Source organism: Meleagris gallopavo, chromosome 1, assembly GCF_905368555.1.
Source record: "Meleagris gallopavo chromosome 1, MGAL_WU_HG_1.1, whole genome shotgun sequence".
In the NCBI taxonomy this organism is placed as follows: domain Eukaryota; kingdom Metazoa; phylum Chordata; class Aves; order Galliformes; family Phasianidae; genus Meleagris; species Meleagris gallopavo.
The window spans coordinates 36,077,068-36,091,583 of record NC_139404.1 but is presented as its reverse complement, the minus strand read 5'-3'; the positions used below and the strand labels follow the sequence as shown (position 1 = coordinate 36,091,583).

The window sequence follows — 14,516 nt, the reverse complement described above, 5'->3', positions numbered from 1 at the left end:
AAGTGACACCTAGACAAAGGCAAAATGAGTTGCCATGTGCTGGGCTCCTTCACTTCTCCACAAACCTATGTGCTGCTGTGGGAGGACCTTCCAGCTGGAGGATCTCAAGTGCAGATGACTCACATGCCAACCACTCTGCTACAGAACCTTACTGTTTTAAGTATGGAAACAAATGCAATAGAAAAAGCAAGAAGCATTATAAAATTTACATCGTTAATTTGCTTTGACAGCTATGTACGCCTCTGGGAATACTTCTTGATGTATTATGAGAAGAAGTGTGGTGTACAAATAAAGCCTTACTAGCACGAAACCTTCACTGCTCTGAACAGTACAGGAATACATTTTTTAAAATGAGTTTCCCATGCTTATGTGCTATAAGCAAAGAAAAATCAGCGTACCAATCTCAGTATGAATGACGTCTACACAGATTCCAGGTTTATCTCTTTCCTCCAAAATATAGGTGAAAGCACAGGGAGAGCCCAAAAGAGCAGCAACATACTCTGAACCTTTCCTCTAATGTTTGTTGTTTCTTGCCCATTTTCTTTAAATATTTATTCCCATAAGTTATGTGCTTTGTTAGTAGTTATTACCCAAAACACTTGTGCAACTGTTGCTCACTGGAAGCAACGATTTGTCATATGGTCTATAAAAGAAACTTTATAACCTTTTGTTAATATATTTCCAACTCGAGGTCAAAAGAGAGAAATATGCAAAAAAACCTTATCAAAATTCATAGATTGCTTCCACCTATTCCTCAACCTATCTTAAGTGGATGCAACACTGAGACGGTAAATGTTTGCTATTTGTGTGCATTCCTAAATTCTACAAATTCTTCCTGAGCTGTTTAGTCGAGGATCACTTTCATTACTGTTGTAGCAGAGCACACATTCTCTGTGAGCTGCTGAACTACCAGCAAAGATTACTATTGCAGAATCTGCATTTTCTTAATGAAATGAAGTTGCTCCTGAAAATAAGCAAATGTAATTAGCAAGCCACTGCTGTGTGAAATTTGCACCATTCTCTTGTTAACCTATATGTCACATCATATTACTTCTGTGCATGTAAATTTATATTTGCAGTTCAGTAACCTCGCAGATCATGATCTAACCACTTTGGAAACATAATCTTACAAGAAATAAAAACAAATCCAATGTCTTGCTGCAGTTTGTTATTTTATTAGAGGCTTTCTCTTCAGCACTTTTAAGTGCTTAGGGCTTGATCTTCATAAACTGCATCCCGTCTACAAGGAGTCATTATTTCCACAATTTTTAATTGCTTTCCTGCTCCCAATTAAGTCATATTGGTCCTCTCTTCCATCTAGCTTCCTCATTACAGAGTTGGGCCCAAGTACACAAACATACAAACATATTATTAAACAACATCATTTCCAGTTACTTGTGGGTGAAAAATTTGGTCTGGTAGGGCAACCTGAGATTGTCGCTCAAAGAGCTCACCAACCCAAGCAACTGCATCCTGTATCACCTCCTAACAGCAGATGAACTCTCCTTGCTGTTCTTAATTTCAAGTGGCCCCATACGAAGCATGAAATGTTTCATTTCCAGATGTAACTCATCCTGTGATTACCTACTTTGCCTAGAAACTAGATAAAAATAGGAACTTTGTGTATTAAATGTTTTGCAAGCTAATATTTTATACCACCCTTCACAAATTAAAAACAAACAAACAAAAAGAACAATTTCATTAGCAGCAGTCCAGCACCCTGCCTTCACAGCTCTGGCTGGCAATGCAATTTTACCACCACCTATATTACTTCTCCCACTCCCTCACAGAATGTGTAGCAGCAGAATCACCTTTTTGTACCTTCTGCTGATCAGAAACTGCAGGAACTCACACACCTGAACAGTGATGCTGGTTGATAAAGATGGATCTATTGAATCCTGCTCCCCTCCTGCACCTGGATACAGCTCATTTGTCCCCTCCTCAAGCAGTAGACCATGCCAGCTACACAGCATCAGGTCCACTTTTCCTGACATACAGAAAGTCTTTGAAATATACAGACTCTCACTTTTGCAGGGAGCACATTCAAAACTAGCTCAACTCTGCAGTGCTACTCTTAACTAAAAGTCACATTAGAGTTGGAACTGCTCATTTACCCTGTTCCCCAGTCTGACAGTAAAGATATCCTCTCTCTTTCGTTTTTTTTTCCAGTTCCGGCTGGAAAGTGAAAAAGGTTCAGGGAAGAAATGCATGCACAAAGTTACAGAGCATCTTCCTAACGATGAGTAACTACATAAACTAGTGCTTTTCAATCCAAAAAAGGAGACAAAGAAAGATGCAATTTTGTGAAGTCATGGGGGCACAGAGAAAGAGTATAGCTATGACTGATTATTCTCTCTTCAAATAAAGAACCACGTGAGAACAACAACAACCAACCAAAAAAAAAAAAAAAAAACAAAACCCTAGTGATCAGGATAGAAACAACCAAATGAGACAGTTCATCAGACAGTGAGAGTTGAGACATAGAGCCCTCTGCAGAAGATATGGTGGGTACTAAAAATTTACATGTCTTCAAGGACTGAAGGCTGTCAATGAACAGATATCTGCTCCAGATAATTAAATATATTACATCCACATTTGGCGTAAGAGTCTCTTGAATTTCTGAGTGGTCAGAAATCAGGAAACTTTTGGAAAGAATCAGGCATGCTCATCTTCCTCTTAGCCTCTTCCAGAGCAGCTGTTCAGGATTGCCCTTGGGGTCAATGCCACATGGGCTGATCAGTACAGCAGTTCTTACAGATTCAAACCTGGCAACAAGCTGTCCAAACCCAGAACAAAGACTTCCACAAACACAATTCCCACAGAAGACATCGAGTGTCTGCTCCCATTTCATCAACAGAACTCTTCCCATTCTCCCTGTAGTAACTTCTCTGAAGCACTGGCTTATTTTTATGTAGTACAGTCTTTTGGTTTTGAGATACAAAGCCAGTTAGGCATTGCTGCTGAGATTTTGTTCTCATGCCATGAATCTCCTGTGTGATGACAATGAAAATGCACTGCAAAGGAACAGTGCAGTACTCTAAAATATTAAATATTGATCCTTGAAATCTACAGTTTTTTCTCTCCTTTAATATGGTTCAGTGATATATGTACTGTACTATCTTTTTCACTCACCTTTGTGCTCACCTATATGGTTAACATGCTGGAGGACAGACTTGACATCAGCACTTTTTTATCAAGAATTGTTGAAACAGGTCCTTAAAATCTGGGGACCATTACCTGTTATTAATACCTTCAGAATATTATACAGAGAAAAACCAGAGGTTAGAGCATGCTTTAGAGCTGCAGTCTGTGTGCTAGGCAACACCCCACCTATCAAAGAAGAGCAATCCAATTCTCCTGATTCAAACAGATTTGTATAACTTTGCAACAGCTGAGAAGACTACAACGTTCCATCACCCTTGTTCTCTGGTTCTTGTATCACTTCAGATTTTGCTTTCAGGCAATTTCTAACATATACATATAGGTTTCTTTGCCTGCTGAAGCTCAGGAGCAGACACAGCCCTAGCCACGTGCTTTTACTTCCCAAATGATGAACAATATGGATGTCAGTATTTCCAGTCTCATGCTGTCTGGCGGGACAATGTCTGGCTCCTTCATATATACTTTATATACAGTTCTACTTTTTACACTGGGAACTGGTTCATCTTCTCTAAGTGACATGCACCCCAGTCAAGAGCCATTTCATGACTCTCTTAAGTCTGTCAAAATTTACTCAAGCAGTTTTTACATTGTATTCACTCTCAGTAATTCATGCTGCAGCTCTTTTATTAATAAACTACAGGCGCAGACAGAAGCATCTCCTTTACAAGAAACTCCATTATGTCACCACTGGACTTAGGCTACATGCTCTGCTCACTACTGGCACTTGTCACACACAGTAAAGCATACCATTTGGGAGACAGAAAAATGTTTGAATGTTGAATTCCAAAATACTCAGTGAATGCCATAGCTCTTCAGCTATGATAGTAGGTTTTAGGTGGCCAGTACAAAATTATTTTTATACGGCAGAATGGCTTCAGCAGGGGAGCTGACTGCAGACTTAGAGCAGTGGTAGATTGTTGTCTACCATTTTGCTATATAAATGAGGAATATTCAAGAAACCTTAATTTTTCAGATGCATATTAGGAATGTTCAAAATCTCAAGCATTTCTGTAGTTTTCCTCTCTGCTCCATTTGTTTCTTTATGGAGGAAGACAGTTACCCAGCTCACAAGCTATACTTATGGCCCAGCACTATTGACAGTACCTCTGGGAAATATTATCTGTCGTTTTGAAGATGAGATCACAACAATTTGTCCTCTCCTGTAAGATATCCTACTCGAAAGTTACCACATGCAACCCACCCTTTGTCTGCAATGCTCTTGTTTCTTCCATTCTGGTTATGATCTCAGTAAACAATGTATAATTGTCCTGAATCATATGCTATACCAGTTGTTCAGTGTGGGAAAAAAACTAGAATGAAGATAAGAGAACTGGACAGTGCAGACCGTTGAGGAAAACAGGCAAATGAGTTCACATGAATTACCATCAATTTCTCCCAGATAGGCAGTTCTGAGCAATCTATTTTTTTATCCTAGCATATGTATGTAAAATATATAGTAAAATATATGTAAAATATTTAGTATGTGACACATACACAGACAAATTAAAGTCATCTGTAGAAATATACAATTGGCCTCAGTCATTATCCAGGCAACATAAAACATTTAGATTTATAATAAGCCTGAAACACATTTTCAAGTCCTCGTCATACAACTCCTAACAATTCCTTCAGATTATGATTCATCATATTGTGGGTTTTTTTTGTTTTTTTTTTTTTTTTTTTTGCATAAAACAAAACAATAGCCCCATGCTATTAAAATACCAGGAAAAACATTGTCAAGAAAAATGAAAAGGTGCCAATCTTTTTTCAGTTCTGCAGAACTGAAGGTTTAACTGCACCTTCCAGCAAGAAATTTTTTTGAAAAAAACCTGCTGGGACTAATTAGTCCCTAATTGTCAAATTCTTGGATGGAAAGATTTGGTGATAAAGTTCATACAAACCACAGACACCGTGCTAACCAATTCTTTTCTGAGTGGAGCAAATTGACAGGTGGTGATTGAATTTTACATACATATCCTCTCCTTACTGCCTTGCAAAAGGCAGCTTGAGCTGTGCTGAAAGAACCCAACAGGAGTAGGAATCATTTCTGCCATCAATAAGAAAGAAAGAATCCCGCTTACCAACTTGCAACTTCACAAAGACAGCTGCTCTCCAGCTCCCAAGTCCACAAATTACAAGGTTATATAGAATATAAACTGAGGTATATTTTTTGTACAATTTTTCTGACAAAACCTTATGTTATGTGCTGTTAAATGTGTTGTAAATTATATATTATATAAATTAATTGAAACACCTCATGTCAAGTCCCTCCTTCAGCTTACAGTTTGAGAGCTAAGTAGAAAAGACAGACTGTTTTCACACAGTACTAAAATAAACAGAAAGACCAGGCACACTTGAAAAATCAACTCAAAACCATTTTTTAGAACGTCACACAGAGTAGCACAAGACATTAGTTATGATGATTGTAATTAGCACCCAGACATACACAATCAATACTACATTTCCTCAGCTAGTAACTGCATTGTACCACAGGACAAGTGAAAAAAAGCGGATTGTGGAAATATTTTGCTTTTGTTTTAGTAATCTGCCTCTCGATCACTCTTTTTTTTTTTTACTCCCCTAAAACACTGTAAATGGAACAGCATCTCTCAAAAACTACTGCAAATGCAATCTTTAAGATCTTTCACTTCTCCATTTTTCAAGGCAAGAGAGCTTAAGTTTGAAAAGGAGCAGCAGCCATTCCACTCCTCTTGCTCCAATCTGACCAACAGACTTAAGCAAGAGGATGGGGTACTCTCAAATCCCTGTATTTTCAGCCCTCTTCCCCCGCAGGTGTCCTCCCTCCAGCTGACCAGCACCTCTGCAATGCTCTCCCATTTAATCCCTGCCCTCAGAGGCACTGCACAGAGGTGACTAACTGCCATTTACCAAATTATCCTGGCCTGCCCAGGGACAAGGCTCCTGCTTGCTCTCCACGAACCGTGTCAGATCTACAGAGACAAAGCCACCCACACATTTCCTTTGTAGCTCAAGACTGATCATACACAAAGAGCAGATCTATCAAGGCAGATACACAGTGGCTTTTGAGAGCAGAATGGAGCGGAAGATTAGGAAATCACCTGTAATAATTCTTCCCTTTCTAGTCTGAATTCCTAAGAGGCATTTTCTTCTCTTCCAGAGCCACTGCCTTCCCTGTAAGGGCTCAGCTGTTAATGTCACTATCTTTTGAAACAGGTCATGATAATGGCAAGCTTGCTTTGGGCATATTGCTTCAAGCTCATTAATATGCATGCTCTCTCTCCATTCATTTGTTTCTGTATTTACTTTGAAGTTGCCTAGCTGGAACCTGCATTGCTTTTCTGCATTAAGACTCTTGGCTGGCATTTTTCAGCTTGCTGCATCTGGTTTTCGTTGATTCTGTGTTGGGGTTTGTTTGTTCTTTTTTTTTAATCTAGGTTGGAAATGGAACAGAATATTGCAAAAGTCAGTTAATAGCACATCAAGTGACATTTGGTGCCTAACTGAATGCATTTCTTGGCCTCCTCACCCTCTCCACTGAGAGATGTTCTTTCTACTTGCTCTCAAACTGACTTTGTTTACATTGCAAATTTTAGGGCAAGTTACATCTCTGTGTTTGTCAAGCATCTGCCTCAGGGGAGAATAGCTCTTCAATGTGCATCCACAAAAAAATAACAACACCTGGGTTACCATAAGGCTCTTTTCTAAATGTCTCTTCCACCTGAAAGAGCTATTTCCAGCATGGGAGGAGAAATCAACTTTGACTCAGATATCAAATTCTCAGTATGATAAGGAAAAGTGATTCAACTGTCTTCTTTTATTTTTGGCTTTGTGATTTGGGAGCAGTTCATTGTTCAGATGACACAGTCAGTCATAACTGAATTTCTGTGAGGGGGAAAAGTAAAAGCATTTATATAATATGCAGAGGTCATTTTATATTAACATCTCTCCCAAACAGATTAGTCTCAAACTTGTACACTGCAACAGGCCCATGCCCGTGTCATCTAAGGTTATTATGGGGTGAAAGACTTGGACATACCATTTTCCTCAGAATACCCACAGAAATAGCCAGTTAGCTAGTTCTTCTTGTGGCTGCAGGTCTTGACAAGGTAGCTCTGCTTCCTACCAAGTCCATTCCTAGCAAATTTGCAAATAGACACAACTTTCTTGAGTCCTCCCTACAAACAACAGTTTCTTCTCAGCAGGTAGTCATTACAGAAGCAAAGAACATATCCTGAAGTGTATGAGAGGAAGAGGCCAGGAGCAAAACATCAAGCCTGTCTAAGCAGAGAGTGGAGCTGTCTGATTATATAAATTTGCTGGCCTCTTCTGGAAGGCTACAGGAGAAAAAAAGAAAAAAACAGGTACAAACTCCTTTTTCAGCAGACTCTAAGACACTGCTAAGCCAGTGTATCAAAGCGATGATAGTTTAATACAGCTTTTATTGAATCTGCTTTTAATAGTGTCCGGTTAAATTGATGAAATACAAAATTCAGCTCACAGCGACTGGCTGAGGCAGTTGACCACAGTCTAGATCTACTGCTGCTTAATCTTGGCTTAGTAACTACATATTCTCCAACAGGAGAAGTAGTAAGGATGTAAAATCATTTTAAAATCCATCACACACTACAATGCAGTGAGCATCTGCAAGACTGATAAGTGAATGCAGGAACAGCAATGCTAAGAGCCAAAGTGGCCACCTGTGGAGGAACTAACAAAGCAGAACTGAGAGCATGAACCAAAATATTTTCTTCTTCTATTTTTTTTTTTTCCCCCAAAATTACCTTACTTTCCTGTTTTCAGTACCTTAAAGCAAACAAAATCCATTTCAGTGAACCCTAGAAACTGGATAAATAATAAAACTGATTACCCAAAGATTACTGTGTTTAGCTTTGCTTCTAACAAAAACAATGGAAAAAGACCCAAAGCTCTGTGATTGCCACAGCACAGTCATTCATAATTTGAACCAGCTCTGGTAAAACAATGCATGTCACTTCATCAACCAAAAAGGATGACAGATAAGAGAGAGCATGCTACAGAACAATTTAACTCACGGTGGCTAATTTCTGAACATCTTCATCAGATGCTCCCAATGAAGCGAGTCCTATCTCTTGTGAAAACTGGGCAAACTTAGGATCAGCAAGTAGAGGCACATGTCCCAAAAGTTCATGGCATGTATCCCTAGAGGAATGGAAATGAGAAGAGAGCCATTACAGGAATAAATGCCATAGTAATTCCATAATCAATTTAACATAAACCATTTAATATGGGTCACACCTCTACTCAAAATGTCTTACCACAAAACATGTTTTTTACATTACGGTTCTTCCCTGCACACATTTCTACAGAAAGACATCGGTTTATTTCTATTAAATGGATTAACACCACTTTTTCCATGATTTCCCCATCATTTACAGGCTAACTGGGAAGGCACAATCACTGTTGTCTTCCAGGCTTAGTCCCATGAAGAGCAAATTGCTTGTCTTACAAGTATAGCTTACAACAATTCTATCCACACGAATCAAGTTCAAAATCCAACACAAACTCTCCCTCTTCTCCATTCCCCCTTCCACATCCCAGAACAGCTCCACAACCAAACATTTTGCAGCTTACCTGTAGAAATTCAGCACTGTAATTACAAAGGTATCTGGTGCATCTAACTTCACATTTGCCCTGACTTCCTATTGTAATCAGTGGTTACTTTTATTATGAAGTCCAGTTCTCACCAGGCAGGTTTTAGAAAAAAGCAGATAACCTGTCTTGTTTCAAAAAGAACTACTGTCTACACCTGTAAGTGCAGTATTAGTCACAACAAAGTGCAAATAGAAGTCTACAAAAAACTGCTAACCAAACAAACAAAAGTGCACATGCATCATCTACAAAAGCTCTCAAACAATTCTGAAAGTTTTGGTGCATTTGTTCACAGAAAATAATGGACTTGATAGTAAAGTTCACTTTAAAAATCAGATCTGACATTTCCTTTGCTTTCGTCTCTTCAAAGACATTTCTCTTGTTTTTTTCTTTTAAGCTGTAAACAAATGTTTTAAAGGCAGAGAGAAAACATCAAGTTATCTGCTTTCTATCCAAAATCATCCACTTTGTCTTTTATAAACTATTTTTGTTCTAAAAGACACAGAACCTGACACTTCAGATATATCATAAAAACAATGATATATATAATTTAGAGTTTCCCATTCTTATTCACTATTCCTTACCATAAAGTCTGTGCCAACTGTGCCTAGATAGACACTATCTTCTGAATGTGTGCAAATGAGCATTACCATAGCACTTCTGGAATTCCTAATTTGCCTCAGCAACAGCCTATCAGAAATGCAGTTCGGGTATTGTAGGCCATCTTCTCAGCTCAGATGGTCTCACTCACATGTTGCTTACCAACATTTGCTCATGTTACATTCACACTTTTTGGTGAGATGCATACAGCTCTGAAGTTGTGCGTGACAAGTTGGAACTAAGTTCACATTTGAGTAATTCATTCGATCATCCAGAATAATTACCAAATCTCATTTCTCTTCTTATCCAGGCTTAAGTATTTCCAAAAGATGCAGGGAACGTAAGTAGATGCTCATGACACATGAGCACATGTTCCATAGACACTGACTAGAGATTCAGTTGCAGTAATACTGACTGAGTGCACTGCCTGAAAAAGAGGAGGCTGAGGGGAAGACTTGTGGTGGCCTACAGCTCCTCTTGAGGGGAGCAGAAGGGAACAGAGGGAACAGCATGGAGCTTTGTCGGGAGAGGGTCAGGCTGGGGATGAGGAAAATGATCTTCACTAGAGGGTGGTCAGGCCCTGGAACAGGTAGCCCAGGGCAGCGGTCACAGCACGAAGCCAACAAAGTGCAGAAAGCATTTGGACAACACTACTAACATAGGATTTGATTTTTGGGTGATCCTGTGTGCAGCCAGGAGTTGCTTTCGATGATCGCTATCGGTGCCCTCCAACTCAGGATCTTCTACGATCATATGCTTACCTTTACTGTGTTCTTATCTTTATATTCAACAGCCAAGAAACATGTATGATATGTACAGCTGGCAAGGAACAGTATCAGACTTACTTACTTAGCTAAAGAAAATTGTTTGCTTTTTTTTTTTTTCCTCCCTCAGTCTCTGGCAAAGTTTGTCTTTCTTTCTGAAAGTAAGATCTTTTCTCCCTTTTTTCTACATCACAGCATGTCCTTCTAGAATACAGGAGATTCCTGCTTTTTCTGTTTTTCTTCAAAAATAGCTGACAAGAAGGCTTTTCTTTTCTTGCCTCCATACCCTTTCGCTTGGTGGTGCTCTGAGATGTGAAAGATGATCAAAGTTTCCTACCACAAGACCTGTAGCTTAGATAGTATTCCTTTCCTAATTAGAGTTCAGACTTGAAAAATTGTCTTGCTCTGCATGGTATCTCTTTGTTCAGGAGATGGTTTGCATCACTTGAGTGGATAATCAAGGGCTAATGACCCATTTTTATTAATTTAGTTCCAGTCACAACAATTTCTTGTCATCTCCTGCAAGGTTTAGCTCATTAATAACACAAAGAACTGCAGAAAAATGGAGTTTGTTGTATGATGGATACACTGAGAGAATTACCAGTGCCAAACAATTCACTGGAGGAGTCTGATTTCTCTAGCCATTACCTTCAGTGCAGAAAGGGACCACAAACACATTCCCTGGAAGTCCAGAGCTTGTAACTCCACTTCCCATCCATACTGAAGAAATCAACACAGATTGCTGAACACTTCACCAGATCTATTTAAGGTAACTTCACACTAGTAGTTCAAATAAGGAGAACAAAGAAAAATAAGCGGGACTGGCTTCAAGTTCTTGGCTCCAGGAAGGATTCTGCAATGCCTGTGGTACTTACGTGAGTGTTTGCATCTCTATTTTCCTGTGCAGAAGTTGCAGCTCCCAGAAACAAGAGAGCAAAGACGTGTTTTTCCTAGTTCTACACTGGGGCATAGGCTCTTTATGCCACTTCCACCCTCACACAAAAATGAGAACAGACAAAGGCTAGCCTGGCCCTATAAACTTGTCTTTCTCCTGGTAAGAGGAGGAGAATGCAGAGGCAGAAAATACTTCTCTTCTGCCTTTAGCTTGTAGATTTTTCCATTAAAACTATTGTTTTAACTGAGTAGTTATAAAAAAGAATAATGATGATCTCTAGAGGTCCCCTCCAACCCCTACAATTCTGTGATTCTGTGAAAAGGAAGCTTGAAACCAAAGAGCATGGGGAAAAAACAAAAAACAAAACAATAACAGAAAAACACCAGAAAACCCCACACCTTCCAGGAAGAACCATGAACCAGCATTTGAGATTGTCATTGGAGTCTGTTAGATTTCCCTGCCAGTCTGGTCCTTTATAGATAGCCTAAACAACATAATTCTTTGCTTAACTACCAAGGCTTGATTCTTTTGTTTTTTCTGAAAATAATTAAGTTCCTTTAATTTATTCCCACACATTGCTCAGAGAAAATAAGATTTTTGTAATGCACTTTTCACAGCAAAAGATTTTTCTTGAAGTAAATTAGCAGAGCCGAGGAAATCTATATAACTCTGTGAATGTAGTAGGAAGCATAATGAAACTCAGGAAGAAATGTTTTAAAATGCATATAGTAGTGATACAGATCAAACCAAATGAACTCTCTAATTTGTATCTAGCGCTATAGCTTGGGTGTTAAATCTGATGGAAAGCCCACTGAAGTCAAAAGGAGTCTTTTTATCAGGTTTATATCATTGAAATGCAACATTCACCAAGTCATGGACCTGCAGCAAACCTCATTATGGTCCCCTATATCAACTAGTACATCTCAGGGCATTGCAGCTGCAGCAGAAGATGAAGAGCTGTCCGTCCTCAAGTCAGTTTAGTTTTGCCATTGATTTCAACAAAGCCAGAATTTCACTCCACATTTCCAATAACAATTACTATGTGCTCCATTTTATGAAAAGAAATCACACACTATTTGAAATGGATTTTCAAAATTTTCCTAAGGAATTCCTCCCAGTCAGTGCACATTTTAAATAGTTTCAGAACAAGCAGGTCTGCAGAAAGAAAGCAACATAATTAGGGCGTGACAACTTCCTTCCTCTATTAGTCATATTTAGAGCTGTCAAGACCAAAACCTGAATTTTTAAGCTCAGCCCAAACAGGGAACAAAAATATTAATTCTATTTTAACAAGTATTTCCAGACAGTGATTTTCCAGATGCCACAACCGGAAAGGTTACAGAAAGTAGTTGTAATTACTAAGGTTTTAGTATGATACACAGAATAATTCTGAAAGTAAGCAGTATCCTGAAAATTATACAGGTCACAAATATACAAATCAATGAATCTGAGAACATTAGCAAGAATACAGACACACTTGATTGCTTCCTGGATGATGCTCCACTTAGGGTTACATACCTAAATCCCCTATCAATAGATGAAAACACACTCCTAATTTTATATTAGGTTAATAAAAATCTGAGTATTGGCAGGTGTTGCAAACACTAAAGAAAATATTTGGTGCAATGCCTAGTATTTCCTAAGTGTAATGTCTTTTTTTTTTTTTAAATATCTACAGATGTTCTCAGACAGACCAGAGAAGGTCCAGCACCATACATACAAGCCACTCTTTCTGGGTTTTACATCGCAGCAATTACCCTAAAACTTGCAAAAATTAAAGTCCTAATTACAGAGATTACAGAAGTGAGTGCATTAGTTCAGAGACCAGCACCTCTTACCCAATACAAACATGCACACAAAACTAGCCTCACGGTACCTCAGCAGATACTCTGCTCACATACTGAAAAGATGAGTGGATATGCGTGGTACAGCACCACCTGCTGACTCTGTCCAGAATAATGTTAGAGCATTTTTAGATGCAGCTTAATATGCAGTTCCATTAATCCTTTTATATCAAAAGAATACTATTCCATGGTTTCAGCACTCAATTCAGGAAATCAAAGTTAGGCATGGGTCCAAATGTTTACACGACTGAAGCTGAATACGTACATACGAAGCCTTTATTTTTGCCAAATTTTACAGAAAGTAGTATAAGCTGAATAATCAATGCTGCAATTTCATGCTAGCTTTCTGATAAGTGATTCACTACATAAATACCATTCCGGTGGTTCACAAGATTAGCGGATGCTTTTGGTGAAACTGCCTTCGTGCTAGCTGGCATGTTAGTACTGCACAGAGCACAACATGTATAACACAACAATTGAAATCACTTTAATCTTTTTTTCCTTCCAAATTTTTTTCATCAGGAAATCAACAGCTAAAATATTTCATCTAAACACACAATATTCTGTTTCAAAAAAGCTGCAATGTTGTTCCATGAGAGTCATAATTGACGTTCCTCCTCTTCCTAATATGTTCTCTGTAACAAACTTCATACATAACACCCTCTCTGGGTGAGAGAACTGCGCCTCGTGATTTGCTTTGGCTGTTTCATGGGGAAAATACAAAGTTCAGCTGCGGAGTCTGGCCCCAAAAAGATAAATGGAGATACAAGACAACCAAATTGTAATTCCAAAAGCAAATTTTTTCAAGAGATTCAGGGCTTCCCCTTCAAGCTTCTTCCTTTAGTTTTCCATCAGAAAAAGTCAAACTGCAGTCACTTTTTCAAAATACATATTTGAAAGCTCTATCTTCCACTGCAAAATAATACAGGCAGCTTTTTTGATCCACTATATAAATAACACAGCTATTTAAGACCTTTGTAAAAAGTCTATGAGAAAACTCCTAATCAAGTTCAGATTCTTCAGCATGAAGGGTTTTATCACTGACAGGTTAACTACATTTGTGACACAGTTCCTCTTTTCAACCTTGCCTAGTTCACTTGGGTCTTTTAAGAATCCTACAAGCACATTTTTTTCACCACTAAAGCAAATGAAGCAACTTACGGTTCTGGGGTGTAGAGAGGATCCGAGCCGTGTCGTACATACTGAGTACAGTGAAAAACTCTGTATGCTAAGCCAGCTAAAAAGTCTCGGGGAGAAGATATCCAGCAACCGGTCTCACTGTGAAGCCAGACCTTTCTGAAGTGAAGGAGATAATAAAACACCATACTATAAATTACTATATCAGTTTCTAAGGACAAGTAACAGTCTGTAGTTAATTACCAGAAACATGGCATGGAAAGTCTTGGCTGAAGGTCACCATACATAATCTTCATCTATTAAGTGCAAGAATTGTTTTGCATTGCTAGCATATTTTTTAATGAAAACACCTCGAGGTACTTCAAAGTTTGTTTAAATAACTTTGTATAGAAAGGAGGGTAAAGTGCCATAAGGGATGTTCTCAAATCACAAAGCATCTGATTTTTACATCTGGCAGCAAAGCAGGAGGAAGTTATCCAAAACAGAGGATGACTTCTGCAAAGT

The 14,516-nt window shown here is 38.6% G+C and overlaps 1 protein-coding gene across 1 annotated transcript in view; it reads right to left on the bottom strand.

Moving 5' to 3' along the window:
• The window catches only part of TPH2 (tryptophan hydroxylase 2), a 60,341-nt gene that overhangs the window by 28,252 nt on the left and 17,573 nt on the right, over positions 1 to 14,516 (bottom strand). The window contains 3 exon segments of the mRNA XM_010708192.3: positions 8,196 to 8,322; positions 14,037 to 14,133; positions 14,136 to 14,171. Of these exon segments, the coding sequence (XP_010706494.2) occupies positions 8,196 to 8,322; positions 14,037 to 14,133; positions 14,136 to 14,171 (260 nt within the window).